Source organism: Salmo salar, chromosome 22, assembly GCF_965601325.2.
Source record: "Salmo salar chromosome 22, fSalSal1, whole genome shotgun sequence".
Classification (NCBI taxonomy): domain Eukaryota; kingdom Metazoa; phylum Chordata; class Actinopteri; order Salmoniformes; family Salmonidae; genus Salmo; species Salmo salar.
The window spans coordinates 44,076,768-44,097,523 of NC_138312.1; the positions used below are offsets into that span (position 1 = coordinate 44,076,768).

A 20,756-nucleotide genomic window follows, 5' to 3' on the forward strand; every position below is an offset into this window, starting at 1 on the left:
ATTTAGGCCGATACCAGCTAATGATCAAAATCCAGAAAAGAGCCTTTAAATTCTACAACCACCTAAAAGGAAGCAATTCCCAAACCCTCCATAACAAAGCCATCACCTACAGAGAGATGAAGCTGGAGAAGTCCCCTAAGCAAGCTGGTCCTGGGGCTCTGTTCACAACCACAAACAGACCCCACAGAGCCCCAGGACATCAACACTATTAGACCCAACCAAATCATGAAAAAACAAAAAGATAAATTCTTTCTAATGTGTCAAGTAATTACAACAACAAAAAACAGAGCAAACTAGAATGCTACTTGGCCCTAAACAGAGAGTAAACAGTGGCAGAATACCTGACCACTGAGACTGAACCAAACTTAAGGAAAGCTTTGACTATGTACAGACTCAGTGAGCATAGCCTTGCTATTGAAAAAGGCCGCCGAAGGCTCTCAAGAGAAGACAGGCTATATATACACTGCTCACAAAATGAGATGGAAACTGAGCTGCACTTCCTAACAATCCTGCCAAATTAGAGACACATATTTCTCTCAGATTACATAGACCCACAAACAATTTGAAAACAACTTCCATATCTACTGGGTGAAATACCAGTGTGCCATCACAGCAGTAAGATTTGTGACCTGTTGCCACAAGAAAAGGGCAACCAGTGAAGAATAAACACCATTGTAAATACAAAGTATATTTATGTTTATTTATTTTCCCTATTTGCACATCATTACAACACTGTATATAGACATAATATGACATTTGAAATGTATTTTTTGTTTTGCAACTTTTGTTAGTGTAATGTTCATTGTTAATTGTTTTGTTTATTTCACAATAAAGCCCCTTAAATTAAAATTGAAATTGAGAGACCCTCTGTAGAAAGGGTTCTATCTGGAACCAAAAAGGGTTCCTAAGGGGTTCTTCGGGCTGTCCCCATAGGAAAACCATTTTTGGTTCCAGATAGAACCCTTTCTACAGAGGGTTCTACATGGAACCCAAAAGTGTTCTACCTGCAATTAAAAAGGTTTCTTCAAAGGATTCCCATATGGGGACAGCAGAAGAACCCTTTAAGGTTCTAGATAACACCATTTTTTCTAAGAGTGTAATAACAAAGGCAATAATGGTCATAATCTCCATTAACACTGAACACAGGAGTGCTGGACCATTGACCTTTGGCCTTTATTGACCCCTCTGGTGGAGGGACAAACAGTGTGACTAAATAATTCCCTCCCATCCTTCTGCTGCATGATCTCCACACACGCGTACGCGCACACACACACACTGAGGCTCTCAGATAGCCTCCCATTGTGCAGAGAACAGAGGGGGGGTGCGGGGCACTGAGGAGGCCATTATAGACAGACAAAAGAGACCCAGGGCTACACAGAGACAGGTGACACACTGAGCTATAAAACAAATAACAGCTGAACATTAAGTCACTGCAAGAGAGACAACCCCATCCCTTCTTTTCTCCTCACTCACTCCATTGTCTTTGAAAGGCCTGTAGTGTGACTGCACTCTCTATCTTTGGGCCATTATGCATCCCTTCTCTATCTCCACCCCCCTTCCACCCTCTACCCCCTCCCTCTACCTCCGCCCTCTACCCCCTCCCTCTACCTCCGCCCTCTACCCCCTCCCTCTACCTCCGCCCTCTACCCCCTCCCTCTACCTCCGCCCTCTACCCCCTCCCCCCTCCCTCTACCTCCGCCCTCTACCCCCTCCCCCCTCCCTCTACCTCCGCCCTCTACCCCCTCCCTCTACCTCCGCCCTCTACCCCCTCCCTCTACCCCCTCCCCCCTCCCTCTACCTCCGCCCTCTACCCCCTCCCTCTACCCCCTCCCTCTACCCCCTCCCTCTACCTCCGCCCTCTACCCCCTCCCTCTACCCCCTCCCCCCTCCCTCTACCTCCGCCCTCTACCCCCTCCCTCTACCCCCTCCCTCTACCTCCGCCCTCTACCCCCTCCCTCTACCTCCGCCCTCTACCCCCTCCCTCTACCTCCGCCCTCTACCCCCTCCCTCTACCCCCTCCCCCCTCCCTCTACCCCCTCCCTCTACCTCCGCCCTCTACCTCTACCCCCTCCCCCCTCCCTCTACCTCCGCCCTCTACCCCCTCCCTCTACCCCCTCCCTCTACCCCCTCCCTCTACCCCCTCCCTCTACCCCCGCCCTCTACCCCCTCCCTCTACCCCCGCCCTCTACCCCCTCCCTCTACCTCCGCCCTCTACCTCCGCCCTCTACCCCCTCCCTCTACCTCCGCCCTCTACCCCCTCCCTCTACCCTCTACCTCCGCCCTCTACCTCCGCCCTCTACCCCCTCCCTCTACCTCCGCCCTCTACCCCCTCCCTCTACCTCCTCCCTCTACCTCCGCCCTCTACCCCCTCCCTCTACCCCCGCCCTCTACCCCCGCCCTCTACCTCCGCCTCTACCTCTGCCCTCTACCTCCGCCCTCTACCCCCTCCCTCTACCTCCGCCCTCTACCTCCGCCCTCTACCCTCTACCCCCTCCCTCTACCCCCTCCCTCTACCTCCACCCTCTACCCCCTCCCTCTACCTCCGCCCTCTACCTCCGCCCTCTACCCCCGCCCTCTACCCCCGCCCTCTACCTCCGCCCTCTACCCCCGCCCTCTACCTCCGCCCTCTACCTCCGCCCTCTACCTCCGCCCTCTACCCCCGCCCTCTACCCCCGCCCTCTACCTCCGCCCTCTACCCCCGCCCTCTACCTCCGCCCTCTACCCTCTACCCCCTCCCTCTACCTCCGCCCTCTACCCTCTACCCCCTCCCTCTACCTCCGCCCTCTACCTCCGCCCTCTACCTCCGCCCTCTACCCCCGCCCTCTACCCCCACCCTCTACCTCCGCCCTCTACCCCCTCCCTCTACCTCCGCCCTCTACCCCCTCCCTCTACCTCCGCCCTCTACCCCCTCCCTCTACCTCCGCCCTCTACCCCCTCCCTCTACCTCCGCCCTCTACCCCCGCCCTCTACAAGTAGTATTTTACTGGGTGACTTTCACTTTTACTTGACTCATTTTCTATTAAGGTATCTAAAGTCAAGTATGACAATTGGATACTTTTTCCACCACTGCAAAAAGATGGCGCGTTTCACTTTTGGAAATTCAATTATTTTCTTGAATTGACATGAAATGTAGCCCAAATCTGCTTCTCACACAATTCAATAGATTTTTATTGTCCCGGAAGGACAATTTAGTTGTCGCCATGAACTCTTATGACACCTCACGTGGAGCAGCTCCTACTTTTCCATGTCCATATCTGCACACATATACACCCACTTCAACTATTATGCACTATATTGACAGTGGCCTCTGAGTGTCCCTACCTTTGTTATACATGTTGGTGGGCACCTGCACCACACTGAGGCTGAGGTTGACTGACAGGTTGTTGAAGTGTTCATTGGGTTCGAGGACAAACTCTCCTCCCAGCTCCACGTTGTTGCCCTCCTCATCCACATTGTTAATCAGCACTGCGTTGAAGTACTCATACTGGGGAGGAATAGACACAGTGCAGATACTGTATATAGAGTTAAAATCCAACTCAACAATCAGATCAGCACTGTGTTGAAGTACTCATACTGGGGAGGAAAACAACAGAGAGTTAACATCCACATTGTTAATCAGCACTGTGTTGAAGTACTCATACTGTGGAGGAAAACAACAGAGAGTTAACATCCAACTCCACCATCAGTTTCAATAGCCTCGTGGCTATCAAGTGGTACTGTATTTGTCTTGACCACCCAGACCCTGATGAGAAAAACACAAAGTGTTACATAAAGGGATATCCTTATTAATGAGGTCAAAATACATTACAACTGCACTTAGACACCGTATTTATACACTAACTATTTTTTATTTATTTAACTAGGCAAGTCAGTTGACAACAAATTCTTATTTACAATGACAGCCTACCCTGGCCAAACCTGGGCCAATTATGCGCCGCCTTATGGGACTCCCAATTACGGCCAGATGTGATACAGCCTGGATTTGAACCAGGGACTGTAGTGACACCTCTTACACTGAGATGCAGTGCCTTAGACCGCTGAACCAGGGTGACTCTAGTGACACCTCTTGCACGGAGATGAGGTGCCTTAGACCGCTGCGCCACTCGGAACTAGAGTCAAGCTAAACATTTTTAAAATGAAGTGGAGGTTACAGCGCAGCAGTCTAGCAGTGGAGGTGAGCTGTGCTGCTCAGCTCTCTGTCTGGACGATGGGGTTAATTAAGAGAACAATCAGACTTCTCTGAAGTGTAACTCTGCTTTGTGATTGGCCTGTTCTTCACAGTGCTGAACCCCTGGACCAGCTTAAAGGAGAGACTCTTTCATTCTATCTAAGCAGCCTGGCTCTGGACTGACTGGCCCTGTTTGCCAGTGAAGGGCTTGGGGAGAAGCAGGGAGGGAGGGAGAGGAGTAGGGGGGGGGGGGGGGGGGGTGTGATGGACTCTGTGGCGTACTTGGGGGAGGCCACACGGGCATCACCATAAAGCAGGGCCTGACAGCTCATACCACGCGTGGGCGCCCCTCTGACGGGCCGAGGAAGGTAGGAGGGGAGGAAGGAGGGAGGAGAGGAACGTGCATGCTCAGCAGAAGTGATAGGACTGTAGAGAGAGAGGCCAGTTAACCATCAGCAGGGTTATTACGGTAGTGTAGAGCAGGCCAGGCCAGACAGGGGACACTGCGGCTCCACGGCCGAGGTGCTCCATTGGTTCTTACTGTAGGTTACTGTACACCACTGCTGCAGCGAGACGGGGCCTACCGTACCAGGGCTGGCTGAATAGGTAGTTGCTTGTGGGTCTAATACCCTCAACCCTGAATTTTTCACAATGTCCTTGCAAGCACGGTTCCATGCAGAAACTATGGGATGGATGCATAACAAGGTCAGGAAGACTACAGTTTGGCATGGCTTGGCTTGTTTCAGTAGTGTGAAATGGGTATAACTGATTTAAACCCAGGCTGATTGAGCTTGCTACGTAAAGCTTATTAAAGAGCAGTGTGTGAGTTTCTTCTTTTTTCTCATGTTATTCAGCTGTTACAATGCACCTGCAACAAAGATAGCTCAGATGTGCAAGTGCCTTTTGAAATTTGAACTGCAATGGGTCTTACTGGACCTCTTTGGAGGTCAATGTACCACCTATGACAGAGTAGTCCAGCCCAATTTCTCCATACTGACCCTTTGATCCTCAGACTGACCTTCAGGCAGCCAGAATGACTCTTTGTAGACATCACTGAGACTAGTCTGCATAGTAACATACTTAACACAAACGTTGAACAAATACTGGTGGTAAAAAAAGAACGCACAGAAAGCTGTTGAGAGCTACTGTAGATTAATACAAGTATTTACACTACTTATACAGGCACATGCTATAATATTATTTTCCAGTTATAAGTCATTTGACTTCAATTTGATTCTCTTTAGGTATTTTTTATGTTGAAACCAACATAAAACTATATACACTTTATCGAGTGGAAATTAAAAATGACGAAAATTCGGCTACTTTAGAGTTCTACCTGAGGATATCAGATCATTTTATAACATCAAACTCTGACGCATCATTTAATAACAGCTTGCAGTTTTGACACCATGCATTTTTCACGCACCATTTCCCGGGCCAAGACTTCGACGTGATACGGTGGGTTCTCTCTTATCTAGTCTCTGTCTCATTTTAAGACGGTGCTGTGTTTTACATTAACCAGTGTTGGGCTATACAGGGTTCAAGGGCGTACAGGTGATGTGTGTGACAGCGTGGTATACCGCAAGGTGAACTCTCTCTGTTTCCGCTCATATACTATCGATAACAGATCCCGCAAAATATGCTCAAATAATAATGTATTTTCACTGTCGTATTGAAGTTTATTCTATAATCGATGGGTCTCCGCAATTGAAGTTTTATTGTTAAAGAGGAGAACCGTGTTTTGTAAGCAGCAGAATAGTTTACTATTTAAAAGTCTGGCTACATTTGCTGATAAGCATAGCCTATATCAGAGTCCCTTTTTGCACGTCATAGTGACAACATTGAGCATCGAAGAAAAAAATATGGTATACTGTAGAATTTTTGTATTAAAGATGAGCAATTCTGCAAATATTTTAACAGTTTTCTAGAGAGACGGGGGGCTGCGAAGTAGGCCTACCCTACATTTTTACAATAAAGAATAGGCGTTAGGATTTTACAATGAAAATGCGGGCATTAAGTTTTAGCAAGTTCACTGTAAAATAACTAGTCTGAATAGAGCCTAAAGGAAAGAACGAAATATTGTGTTTTTATCGATGCACATTATTCGGCTTAGGCTACTGTATAGCTATTAAAAATTGATGAATTTGGTCACCATTTTAAATATTAGTAAATAATTATTCTCTAAAATAGTAACCCTGTTATGTATGCACTAAAATATCTAACAATCACAGTAATAGCCTTCAAAACTGTGAAAATGAGTTATAAAGCTTATTATGCATGTTTAGCATATAGTGTAAACGTGTAGGCCTATACTGTAAATGTGTAGCTTACAGTAGATCTAAATATAACACTCCCAAAAAACAGGAAACCATTTGCTCAATGACAATATGCTCTTAAATCATACAACAATACAATAATGTGTTGTGGGATACATAATGGCATTGTTATAAAGAAGATGAATATCACCAGAGAAATGAACATACATAATCATCTGGTCACAGTGATTCTGTAGTTGATTGTTAAATTGGCCAGGTCGCAGTTGTAAATGGGAACTTGTTCTCAACTTGCCTACCTGGTTAAATAAAGGTGAAATAAATAAATAAAAATAAGTGCAGAGTAATGAAGGATAACAACATTGAAATATTGAGACCAAAATTCTGTCCTATAATGGTAATAATGACCTTATCCACCTTCTTCCAATGTGTTAATATAATCACCAGAGAAACCTGCAAACTATGGGGTGATCACAATGTATTCATATGATGTAAGTGCAGCTATTAACTGGGTGGCGACAAGTGATTTGTTGCCCGAGTGAGTTTCCAATCTTCAAGAAGAAAAGTGGAACAATGCACTGTGCATAAGAGTTCCATTTATCTTTGTCTACTGGAAAGAGGGAGGGAGAAATGGAGAGAGAGAGAGAGAGAGAGAAAGAAAGAAAGCAGGAGAGAGGAATAGAGAAAGAGACAGAAAAGGAGTGAGGGAGGGAGAAAGAGGGAAAGAGGGAGAGAGAAAAAAATGAGGGAGGGAGGGAGGAAGGAAGGAAGAGAAAGAGTGAAAAAGAGAGAGAAGGAATGAAAGAAGGAAGGAGGGAGGGGAGAAGGTCCTGTACATTCTCAGTGTGACAGAATTACTGCAATTCCACTGCATAGGAAGAGGAGGCTCACTGCACCAAAGAAAAGGAAAAAGAATCCAGCAATAACAGCTGTATAATGTCCTTTAAAGATTGAGCACAGTGGCTGTGCGCTGGGCTGGGTTGTAACACACACGGGCATGGGAACAACACCTGAACACCTACCGCAGCACACACAGTGGGAATATTATATTCTCTTATATTTTATAAAGTATGAGGATGGATGAATTTTTCATGTATGAAGTTGAAATAAAACAAAGACAAAGCTGATTGTTGTTGCATGACATCCAATCATTTTGCTGTGTTGTATCACTCTTCATATCAGTGTACTATTTATAGCACTATGCTTGGTGATGTGTTAGAAGATAACACCAGCATTCCTTGGGTGCGAGATTGCATTCAGGAAAAGAAAAAGTACCTCATTATTGTTAATGGTGCAGATATGTAATGGTATAAGTGCATTGTAATATAATCTGATTCCAGTGTGGTTGTCAGTGGGCGCTGACCATGGTGCTGAATTTACACTTGGATCGTGTTCTTTCCAATGGCAGTTTACTGAAATTGAAGCCACTCCCTCTTCAACAGTGTCAGGTTCGCAGGCTACTTGTGAATGATGCTTACGCTTTAAAACAATCAGTGTGAGTTACCAGCCGCAGCATGGTATGGCGTTCTATACAGCGTTGCTTATTAAAGAGGCATTATGTATCACCACTGTGACAGGGTATTAACATGAAGGACACTGCCAATGCCAACAGCCACTATACTGTCCGTAATCCCTTCTATCACCTTGTCATAGACTACCCCTTCTATCACCTTGTCATAGACTACCCCTTCTATCACCTTGTCATAGACTACCCCTTCTATCACCTTGTCATAGACTATCCCTTCTATCACCTTGTCATAGACTACCCCTTCTATCACCTTGTCATAGACTATCCCTTATATCACCTTGTCATAGACTACCCCTTCTATCACCTTGTCATAGACTACCCCTTCTATCACCTTGTCATAGACTATCCCTTATATCACCTTGTCATAGACTACCCCTTCTATCACCTTGTCATAGACTACCCCTTCTATCACCTTGTCATAGACTATCCCTTATATCACCTTGTCATAGACTACCCCTTCTATCACCTTGTCATAGACTACCCCTTCTATCACCTTGTCATAGACTACCCCTTCTATCACCTTGTCATAGACTACCCCTTCTATCACCTTGTCATAGACTATCCCTTCTATCACCTTGTCATAGACTACCCCTTCTATCACCTTGTCATAGACTATCCCTTCTATCACCTTGTCATAGACTATCCCTTCTATCACCTTGTCATAGACTACCCCTTCTATCACCTTGTCATAGACTATCCCTTATATCACCTTGTCATAGACTACCCCTTCTATCACCTTGTCATAGACTACCCCTTCTATCACCTTGTCATAGACTATCCCTTCTATCACCTTGTCATAGACTACCCCTTCTATCACCTTGTCATAGACTATCCCTTCTATCACCTTGTCATAGACTACCCCTTCTATCACCTTGTCATAGACTACCCCTTCTATCACCTTGTCATAGACTACCCCTTCTATCACCTTGTCATAGACTACCCCTTCTATCACCTTGTCATAGACTACCCCTTCTATCACCTTGTCATAGACTACCCCTTCTATCACCTTGTCATAGACTATCCCTTCTATCACCTTGTCATAGACTATCCCTTCTATCACCTTGTCATAGACTATCCCTTATATCACCTTGTCATAGACTATCCCTTCTATCACCTTGTCATAGACTACCGCTTCTATCACTATCACCTTGTCATAGACTACCCCTTATATCACCTTGTCATAGACTACCCCTTCTATCACCTTGTCATAGACTACCCCTTCTATCACCTTGTCATAGACTATCCCTTCTATCACCTTGTCATAGACTATCCCTTATATCACCTTGTCATAGACTACCCCTTCTATCACCTTGTCATAGACTACCCCTTCTATCACTATCACCTTGTCATAGACTACCCCTTCTATCACCTTGTCATAGACTACCCCTTCTATCACCTTGTCATAGACTATCCCTTCTATCACCTTGTCATAGACTACCCCTTCTATCACCTTGTCATAGACTACCCCTTCTATCACTATCACCTTGTCATAGACTACCCCTTCTATCACTATCACCTTGTCATAGACTACCCCTTCTATCACCTTGTCATAGACTACCCCTTCTATCACCTTGTCATAGACTACCCCTTCTATCACCTTGTCATAGACTATCCCTTCTATCACCTTGTCATAGACTACCCCTTCTATCACCTTGTCATAGACTATCCCTTCTATCACCTTGTCATAGACTACCCCTTCTATCACCTTGTCATAGACTATCCCTTCTATCACCTTGTCATAGACTACCCCTTATATCACCTTGACATAGACTACCCCTTCTATCACCTTGTCATAGACTACCCCTTCTATCACCTTGTCATAGACTACCGCTTCTATCACTATCACCTTGTCATAGACTACCCCTTATATCACCTTGTCATAGACTACCCCTTCTATCACCTTGTCATAGACTACCCCTTCTATCACCTTGTCATAGACTACCCCTTCTATCACTATCACCTTGTCATAGACTACCCCTTCTATCACCTTGTCATAGACTATCCCTTATTTTATATCTCTCACTTTCTCTTCTGGATATTATGCTACTTACTGTCTCTGTCATCTACACACCATCTTATCTTGCCCCCCCCTCCCCCTCCCCCGTCCCTCCCCAGCCCCTCTCACCTGCAGCTCCGGGTTTTCCTCGTGCTGTAGATGTGCCTCTTCTGCTGCCTCCACCAGCCTCTGAAGGGGGGGGAGAAAGGGGAGGGGGACATAAGGGGGGATGAGATAGGGAGGGGGAAGGACAGAGGGGAAGCATCAACACACTAGCTCAACTCCAACCCATCCCCCATGATCAAGGGTGTTTTAAGACCTGACACAATGTCAGAGCATCTCAGTGGCTCCTATAGTTCCAGCTAGCCTGCTGCAGGGAGGCAGTCAATCTGCTGTAACAGAGAACCAGAGACATGAGGGCTGAGGAATGGCCCTGCCTGCCTACCTGCATAGCTGTGTGGAGCACAGAGACATGAGCTTGCTCTACTCCTGGTGCTCTGGCCACAGAACAGCCCAAGCCAAGTAATGTAAATGGTAGCTGGGATGGACAGAATGTCTAGTCAAGGACCTTTGACATCTTACAGTATTCAATCAATGTTTCCACACTTAAATGATATTTTCCAAAACGAATAATGATAGAGTTATACATCAACTGTTAAAGGATTTTATGTTATTTAGTATTTAGCACTAAGCACTGTGCTCAGCCTATCAATTACCTGCCTCCAACAAAGGATGCTCTTGCCTCGAAAAAAACATGAAAATCATACCAATAGGCATACAACAATAATGTGGTAAAACATTCTCATCACATAGGTTACTGTAGGCCTATAGTTCTGCCTAGCAAGGCCACGCACAGAAATATGCGAGTGCAGTGAGTGAAATGATTGATTAGCTTGGCCCAGTGTAGAACTGTAACCCACCACACGCAATAACCTCTACAATATTCCCCTCTGAAATGTGCTTGCCTGCGTGTTGTGGAAGAAATGCCGCCTTAACACCTAGGCTTCTTCAGTCATCATCACCATTCTGGAACACGTAATTAATAACTGTCGAGCATGTCAAAAAATAGCTGCAACTCAAACAGCAAACGCTTGTGTGAGATTTAAACTTAATTTATGTTCATACGTTTGGCGTTTCAGTCTTAGATGCTGTCGTTAACAATAGACATAGGCTATTGTAACAAGGAGGCGCTCAAAGGCTTTTTCTCTAGGGCTATTTCTTTTTTGGGGGGAAGAAGAAGCCAACATTTGCTGGGAAGGTATTTCAAACCATGTCAAATAAGTATTATTAACGAAAGTGAATTTCAAAACAGGTAGCCATACCACTCTAAAAATATTCAAGGCTCAGAAGGACTAGATCAATATCATAAACACGAATTAGGCTACATTGTAATTGTTTTATATTCATTTTCATTTCCAATAGGCCTACCCCACGGCACTGGTAGCCTATAGCCTAATGTCATTGGTGACAATCGGAATTTCGTTAATTGGATATGTCAATTTAATTGTTGCCAATTGAGAGATATCAGTTATTTCCTTCAGCCTAAGCAATAACAAAAGAAGTCAACGAATGTGATTTTTATCATTTGCATCTGTCGAAATCGACCTCGGCAATGCTGTGCTTTCAAATCATTTTAGTTTGTTCACATCGAAACCATTTTTCCAATTTACAGCACTGTAATAATATACATTAAAATACTGCCTAATAAATAGAGAATGATAAAAGCAAATGGGCCCACACTGTAGAATTACAACCACGCAGGTAATACCGTACAGCGCAGTGAGATCTGGCGGTGCGAGATAAACGCTATCATCTCACACCAGCTTAACTATTAAAATAGGCTACTTGCACCTCTCCTCTCAGGCCAAATACAAATGTCCAACGGCTATATTTGTCTCATGAGAATGCCGTCACAGGAGAGGGATTGTATTAAATAGCATACCGCTGCTGGATAAAATGCGACAATGCCCACCAAGCAGAAAGCTTGAGGAATAAAATCGAAATATACATTTCTAACCGTTGATATATATGGCCACCAGCTTACAATTGGTTATAACAGCTTCATTCATGGTCATGGATAGGCCTAATTAAAATGCTAAAGATGCTCCTAAATGTGATAATACTAATTATAATACTACATCTAGATATTTTGTTGATCATTTTTAGATATTTAAAGTCTCCTCTTGTCAGCAGTCTAAATGAGGCCTACTTCCAGAAATCACAGCCTAATGAAGGGGAGATAAAAGGAAAGATACGGCGGTAAATGTACCCGAATGGCCTCCTTTTTCTTACGGAACATCTCCTCCATCTTCTTCGATAGATTTTTGACCACTTTCATGCCATCAATTTCTTCCACTCGGACAGACTTTTCCAATTCTTTATATTTCTGTAAATGGAAGAGAAAATACGTTGTAACTCTCTAATAGTTTGATGCTGAATTAATCATCAGCTGGTGTTTGAGAAATTCAGAGTGAGTGTGTCACAGAGGATCACATGAACACTTCGAATACACATCTCATGTCAATGGGTTTTATTGGGTGGGTTAAGTCAATGAGCTCTGTGTTTTAGTAACAGAGAAGGTGAACCTTTGTTCTATCTGTTAATTCCACACACACACACACACACACACACACACACACACACACACACACACACACACACACACACACACACACACACACACACACACACACACACACACACACACACACACACACAGAAAAATCCATTAGCTTTCATAGCCCTGCACCTCTGGAACCAGCAGAGTCCAATGTAACACTCCCTCCCATGTATCTGAGAAGGGCTGACAACCCTCAGATGATTGGCTGATAAAACGTATCCTGTTTTATTATATGATTGATAGGCTTTATCTTGGCTGACAAGCTGTGGCTCTGGCTCTGATTGGCTGCTGGGTGGGCTGTGGGCGGGCCTGGAAGTGAATGCCACGCACGGTTGGAGGGTAATTGAAATGCAGTCAAAGCATGGGAGAAAGATAATAACGTGTCAGGCATGGGCGCTTCTGGATAATGAACTACACTTCACATAATGCTGAGCCTGCAGGATACACTGCACCTGCACTGACAGAACAAAGCCCAACAGAACACACAAAGAGAATAGAACATAACATACACAACAACAAAAAACACACAGTCACACAAAATAATAATCCGAATATAACCTGCATGTCTCTCACGTCCCTCACACACACACACACACACACACACACACGCACACGCACACGCACACACACACGCACACGCACACACACACACACATGCGCACACGCATGCAGACACACACTGGGGTTCGTAATTATTTATACCCTTGATAAAGATGTGCAAAAATGACTGTATAAAATAAATAATTCAAATACCTAGCAATGTATGCTAAATAAATGTATGCTAAATAAATGTATGCTAAATAAATGTATGCTAAAAAATAGGGAAATTATATTATTTCATACTAATACAATTGCTCAGAGAGAGTTTTGGTTTAACAAAAAATAATTGTTTTTCTCAAAAAGGTATGGGTGAAAAAGTATTGACAGCCCTGTTTTAAATACTTTTCAATACCTCACCTTGAGGATAAAGGCACCAACAGACAGCATGCGGTGACCGGGGTGGCCCATTCATTTCCGATGAAGCCGAGGGGGGGTGAAATTCTTCCCAGACGGAGGGGTCGGCGGTGTTCGTGCCTGTGGAAGCCGTTAAACCGAGCCGTATAAAATATAATTCTGCTCTATTTTTCAAGCGGCGCTGTAGTTGTTGACCAATCATAGTTGAAAACGTGGCCTACGTGGTGGTACTTCAGCAAGAATGTCCAATTTGCCCACTCTAGGTAGCTGGCTAACACCATCAGTTTACAGAGTCACGTCTAACAATTAAAAATAATTGTTTTCTAATCGATTTTTTGATAAATAATTTCTGTTGCATGTAAATACATTTTTATGCATGCATATGGTGTGAAAGTGATCATTTTTTTGCATGTCAATAATGTTTGTTTATTTTGTTGCTATGGTCACTGGCAGTTGGCACCATCCTGTGTGAGAGAATGGTGCTGGAGGGATGGTGCTATTTTGTGTATTTATTTGTGCTGATCTTAACTTGTTTCGTACATAATTTTTCCGCCATCGTTTCCTATGACGAAAAGAGCTTCTGGAAATCAGAACAGCTATCACTAACCTTGATTTGGACGAGGACTTCTACTTCAATTAGTCAGAGGCGAAAGACATTGATTATCCTGGACCAGGCCCAAATCCCCGAAGGAGGAGGAGACGGCGCTACAGAGGCTGGCGTGTGGGATACCTGACGAGAATACTCGGAGAGTTGATTTGTGGATTTTGATGTATGCTTGGGGTTATTGTCTTGGTGGAAGATCCACTTGCAGCCAAGTTTCAACCTCCTGACAGAGGCAGCCAGCGTTTTGGCCACTGGGTAAAGTTCATGATGCTGTTGACCTTAATTGCATCCCCTTGGACCAATGGAAGCAAAGTAACCCCATAACATCAAAGATCCAGCACCATATTTTACAGTAGGTATGGGGTTCTTTTCTGCTCATCCATTCTCATTTCGACACTAAACCCACCACTGGTGTGTGTGGCCAAAGACCTCTGTTTTCATGTCATCCAACAGATAGAAATGTCTGGAGTTTGTTAAATGGCATTTGCACTTGGATTGGAACCGGTGCCTTGGTCAGTTGATATGAAAACAGAGCTCTTTGGCCACGCACACCAGTGGTGGGTTTAGTGTCGAAATGAGAATGGATGAGCAGAACACACACATACATACACAAATCCCAGTACATGGGGTGAAATTAGACCCAGGGAAAGGAAGAGTGTGGGCCGGCAGTGGCTCGGAACAGTTCATTTCACGCCTGTCCTCCCCTCCTCCCCCGCCCCCTCCCCCGCCCCTCCCCAGTCATCAGGGAGAGGTTAAACCCCATCCATCAACAGAACTGATGATGTTTATTGATTAAGGTAATGACTGATGTGTAGATGAGGCCTGACCGAACCCAAGCCTGAGGAGGAGTCACACACAGCCTCCTGTCTGTATCCGTACTGCTGTTCTGTTGCCCATACAGCAGCTCAGCTCTGTGTGGAAATCTACTAATTTCCCATAATAGAGCACCTAATGATCATCCTTAATGATCAGCCCTAAAACCATCCAGCCGTGCCTCTCTCTCCACCTCGCCTCACTGGCCCCTCAGAGTGGGAGAGGTCTGCTGATTGGATGAAAGGTGTCCTACACCAGTCATGCATCTGTGAACGGGAACATGAGGAAAGTGCTTACATACACAGAAAGAAAAACAACTGCTGGGGACATTTTACCTCTGAGTGTTCTGTTCTCACACAAGATCAGCTGGGGACGTTAGACAGTCAAAAGGTAGGCAGACACTCCCATCCAACACATAAACGCAAGCACACACACACTACCCGTATACTGCTACAGTGTTGGATGTTAGAGTATTGCAGCAGCAGCCTGGTGCTGAGCTAAGCTCCACATTATAATCAGATGAGAGGCTGATGAACAGAGCTAAATGGGGATATGTATCTCCTCATCACCAGTGACTTCACACTCAATCACATTACACAACAGACCACTTACTGTATGAATGGAAGATATGAGGGTCGTATTCACTACAAACCAAACGGACTGAAACAGGGAGGGACTACCTGAACTTGTCCAAATAACAAACTCTCATTTTCATAGCAAAATGTTTTTTGTTGCAAAATGTTTTGCTACAGTTTATTACGGTGTGCACTAATGAATATGACCCATGTTTTCCTCTATCTGTGGTCATCGACAATCTCTGGTTTTCAATCAAACTCATTTCAAACTGCTGCAAGTCTGGAATAATATATATATTTTTTAAATGCAGTGTTTAATTAAAGCTCAATTGAAGGAAAATTATCATAAAATCTGTTGGAATAAAATGACTGTCTACATTCAGGTGTAAGCACATAGGGCCATATGGCCAAGTTTTAATTCAATCCGTCTGCTTAACTCAGACTTTCCCATAAAGTACGCACATTAGTGCTCAGTGAGTTCACTACAGTAGAAATAGTGCTTGAACTTCAAAATGCCTATATTGCCAAGATAACACAAACTCTGTACTTTTACAGTACTCTAGCCAGTGCTCTGGGTCCAGCATTAGGTTTAGATTATCTACTTATTCCCTTCTGATTCTGCGAATCTTCCAACCAGGATTTCTGGAAAACCTGGGAATTTTTGGAAAGGTTCCACATTTTGCAACCCTACCCAACATACAGTTGGATGAAATGTGCTGTAGTGTTGAAACCATAACCTCTGTACACACTCGGGAGCACATGTCTGCTGCCAAGTGGTCATTTACTTTCACTTAGGGGCTTTTTTCTGCAAATCCATCTCTTTCTCTCTCTCTTCTCCCCACTCTCTCTCTGCACCCCACCCATTGCCTCCAGCACATCCCAGCCCATCCCAACCCATCACAGCCCATCACACTCAACACACTCTTATTCAATTTGTCTCCTTGTCACATTTATATCCTGGGGTTGAAACTCTTTACTCCAGAGAGTGAACTGGAGATGAGATGAGAGAAGAAACAGTGCTGTGGTTAATGGGCTGTGTCCAGTACACCCCCCCCCCACGAAGAGATGGGCCTCTGATCCACACACCTGAGTCCTTTCATACACAACACATCAGTATTCAGCTGGGACACAGAAATGTGTCAGCAGCCATTAGATGAAAATGCAGTATTACAGCGTACAGTGTATGTGTGTCTGTGTGTGCATGTATAGGAATGAGATTAAGATTGAGGAAAGAAAGAGATACCTTCTGCAGCAGCTGGGATCCAGAGTATTTTGCAGAAATGGATTTAATTTCTCCACCAAACGCTGAGGCCCATAACTTCACCCTGGAAACCAACAGAACATTTCTAGATTGTTATTATACCAGTTCAGATGAACACAGGATATTCTGTTACATTACACACACATTTCAATCATGTACAGCTGAGATAATGAGAATACAAAAACTGCACCAGAAATGTCAAAACAAATCTCAAGAAATGAAATCATAGATCCATGGAAATCTAGAAGTTGTTTGTGTGTTATATGGCTGGTGTGAGTATAAACTATTTTCTTGAAGATACTACTGTTCTTAAAAAAACACAAGACCCTCATATAAGAAATAAATTGTTTTGAGATGTGTTGAATTTGTGTCCATCAACAATATGTCAAATACACTAGACCTACATTGTAGATAAGTGATATCATTCAATGTAGCGGTTTATTAATGTTTCTTTGGTGTTTATGATGTGTTAGAAATGGATAGTTTATGATGCTAAAGTCTTCCTTAAACTGTACATTGTAGACTGTGGTGTCTCTATGCAGACCAAAGTACAGCACTCTGGGTTAACATCGACTAATGAACATGGTTTTAATGTCATGTTTTGTATAGTAGTTATTTAGGACATATCTGTATTTTGATTAAAAGAAGGACAACAATCAGTTTAAGATAAAGACATCTGTACATTTAAATAGTGTGTCCGTGTCATATATGATGATATATGATTGATTTGTTGTTCTTACGCTGTTATTATGCCAGATATTATCTATCTATAGCAGCAACAGACTTGTTGTTCTTACGCTGTTATTATGCCAGATATTATCTATCTATAGCAGCAACAGACTTGTTGTTCTTACGCTGTTATTATGCCAGATATTATCTATCTATAGCAGCAACAGACTTGTTGTTCTTACGCTGTTATTATGCCAGATATTATCTATCTATAGCAGCAACAGACTTGTTGTTCTTACGCTGTTATTATGCCAGATATTATCTATCTATAGCAGCAACAGACTTGGGGTTAGGGTAAAGAAGTCTATTTTTGGTAATTATTTGTTAGACACCAACACTAATAAATAAATAACAACAATTAATTATTATTAGTATTATGCAGTTGTTGTTACATTGTTATTACATGCTGATGTTTTCAGCTTGTTTATCATTTTTACTATAACAAATCTACTGCTTACACACTTCAGGAAATTTAACTGAAAAACTCAACAACATGTGGTGTAACTATTGAGTAATTAAAATGTTAAGATATGACACCCTCCACTCACACTGAGAGAGGAATCCCTTGCTGGGACCCTATCACGTCCACCACTGCCGTGCCCAGTATAATCCAGAACAGAAGGAAGCTGGCGCAGCACACGTGCGAAACGAGGATCTTCCAATTCCACAGCATCTTCACGAGCATTCCCGACCACGGATCCTGGTACAATGGCTAGTACCTCTCTACTCCCGAAAACGCACTCAGCGCGAAAAGCGGCAGCCCCTGTTACCGGCACATATTTATCAGTGCCTCCCTCGCGCCAGTCCCGCATCCAAGGGGGCAGTTGTCACTCCTGAAGGGACCCGCGTGCTGAAAGAGAGCGTTGACCTATGAACATAGACACAAACCGCTCACCACCAGAGGGCAGAGAGAGAGAGAGAGAGATAATGCATGCAGAGTAGAATTAGGCCGATACCCGCTAATGATCTAAATAAAAAAAAAAGAGCTGTTACATTCTACAACCACCTGAGAGGAAGCGATTCCCAAACCTTCCATTAAAAAGCCATCACCTACAGAGAAATGAACCTGGAGAAGAGTCCCCTAAGCAAGCTGGTCCTGGGGCTCTGTTCACAAACACAAACACACCCCACAGAGCCCCAGGACATCAACACTATTAGACCCAACAGTTATTGTGTATGTGAATAACTCACATTGGAGAGTTAGGTAAAATACAAGCATAATCCTTTACTCAGGTATAACATGTTACAGGTTACCACATTCTAATCAGACATTCATAATGCACCTGTTTATATATCCTAGATTGGTGCCCCACTAGTGTCATCTCTGGGTTGGCATTATGCCCTTTATCTTAACATCTTCCTTTTCATATATAATTAGCTCGATCACTTCATACCATTTTAATACCAGAGTGAAAATACCTATGTACATTATCATTTTTTTTTAATATGTTTTGAATTTTTTATAAAAAAAGAAATGTCATTGTCCACCTCTTAAGGGACATAGTCCCCATAACATGTTAGCCCATGTCCTAGTGTGTCACACTGGTAGCATATTGGGTACCTTTGGGACGTTGGGCACCTCTGGGATGTTGGGCACCTCTGGGACGTTGGGCACCTCTGGGACGTTGGGTACCTCTGGGACGTTGGGTACCTCTGGGACGTTGGGCACCTCTGGGACGTTGGGCACCTCTGGAACGTTGGGCACCTCTGGGACGTTGGGTACCTCTGGGACGTTGGGCACCTCTGGGACGTTGGGCACCTCTGGGACGTTGGGCACCTCTGGGACGTCGGGCACCTCTGGGACGTCGGGCACCTCTGGGACGTCGGGCACCTCTGGGACGTCGGGCACCTCTGGGACGTCGGGCACCTCTGGGACGTCGGGCACCTCTGGGACGTCGGGCACCTCAGGGACGTCGGGCACCTCTGGGACGTCGGGCACCTCTGGGACGTCGGGCACCTCTGGGACGTCGGGCACCTCTGGAACGTTGGGCACCTCTGGGACGTCGGGCACCTCTGGGACGTCGGGCACCTCTGGGACGTCGGGCACCTCTGGAACGTTGGGCACCTCTGGGATCCTCAGGGCCTCTCCTTCCTCTTCCACAGCCTCCTGAAAATTTTATTTATTTTATTTTTATTTAACCTTTATTTAACTTGGCAAGTCAGTTATGAACAAATTCTTATTTACAATGACGGCCTACCCCGACCAAACCTGGACGACGCTGGGCCAATTGCGCGCCGCCCTATGGGACTCCCAATCATGGCTGGTTATGAGACAGCCTGGAATCGAACCAGAGTCTGTAGTGAGACCTCTAGATGCAGTGCCTTAGACTGCTGTGCAGTTCGGGAGCCCCAAATTGTGGAGGCACAAACAGCAGAGATAACTGCCCTGGTGGGGTCTTGTCGTCTCCTCATTATGTGTCCTGCCCGCACCATCCAGAGGATATTCCCAGTCTTCCCATGTGTCCCTCCTGTGCCCAATGCTTTCCTGAACTGGGGGTATGTCCTTCCGGTTCCTTCCATACTTTCAGCCCTTTACTTCCACTTCATATGACCTTGCGCTGATGTGCCCTATGCATGTGCCAAGACTCCATATGGCATCCCTGGCGTGAGGTGACAGGAGCACTCTGACAGCTTGGCCTTGTTTTATTACAGGCAGATTTTTTTGCATGCTGGTTATGGTAATGTTTTGACTTGTCCTGACGTGCACGTTTGTGTGCCTGAACATCTCTAATGACCTTTGGTGCGAGGAGCTTGAGAGCTGTTGGCAACAGAGAGCGGGTGCATCTAGACATTAAGCGCTGTACAGGACTGCTGCCGAAGCCCTCTGTGGGAGTATTTCTCCGCGCCAAAATGGCTTGCCACACATCTTTGCCTTCGTGCATAGTATTTGTGATAAGAGTCTTTGCTATTTTCACTGCTGACTCTGCCTTACCATTACTCTGACTGTGGTAGGGTGAGGAGGTCACATGATGGAACTCCAAGGCTTTTACAAACAAAGCAAAGTCTTCACTCATGAACTGGGGCCCATTATCCATTGCTACACCACTAACATATCTGCTAAAATGCTGCTTACAACAGTCATTGATTCAAGTGGCTGTTGTGTCAATCCATTTCTCCACCTCCCAAAAATCTGAAGTAGCCCTACGTCGCGACGGTAGTAGAATACAAAAAGGAACGTTCTTTATTGTGAGCAGATCCATTCCCACTTTAGACCAAGGATGTGCTGGTACGTCAT

The 20,756-nt window shown here is 44.7% G+C and overlaps 1 protein-coding gene across 1 annotated transcript in view; it reads right to left on the reverse strand.

Moving 5' to 3' along the window:
• Positions 1-18,428, reverse strand: part of LOC106583452 (voltage-dependent calcium channel subunit alpha-2/delta-3) — an 82,594-nt gene extending 64,166 nt beyond the window's left edge. The window contains exons 1-5 of the mRNA XM_014167636.3: positions 18,070-18,428; positions 16,775-16,856; positions 12,235-12,351; positions 10,095-10,154; positions 3,322-3,484 (exon numbers count right to left, since the gene is read on the reverse strand). Of these exons, the coding sequence (XP_014023111.1) occupies positions 3,322-3,484; positions 10,095-10,154; positions 12,235-12,351; positions 16,775-16,856; positions 18,070-18,206 (559 nt within the window). The 5' untranslated portion in view covers positions 18,207-18,428. The remainder of the gene's footprint in view (positions 1-3,321; positions 3,485-10,094; positions 10,155-12,234; positions 12,352-16,774; positions 16,857-18,069) is intronic.
• Between the last annotated feature and the right edge of the window lie 2,328 nt (positions 18,429-20,756).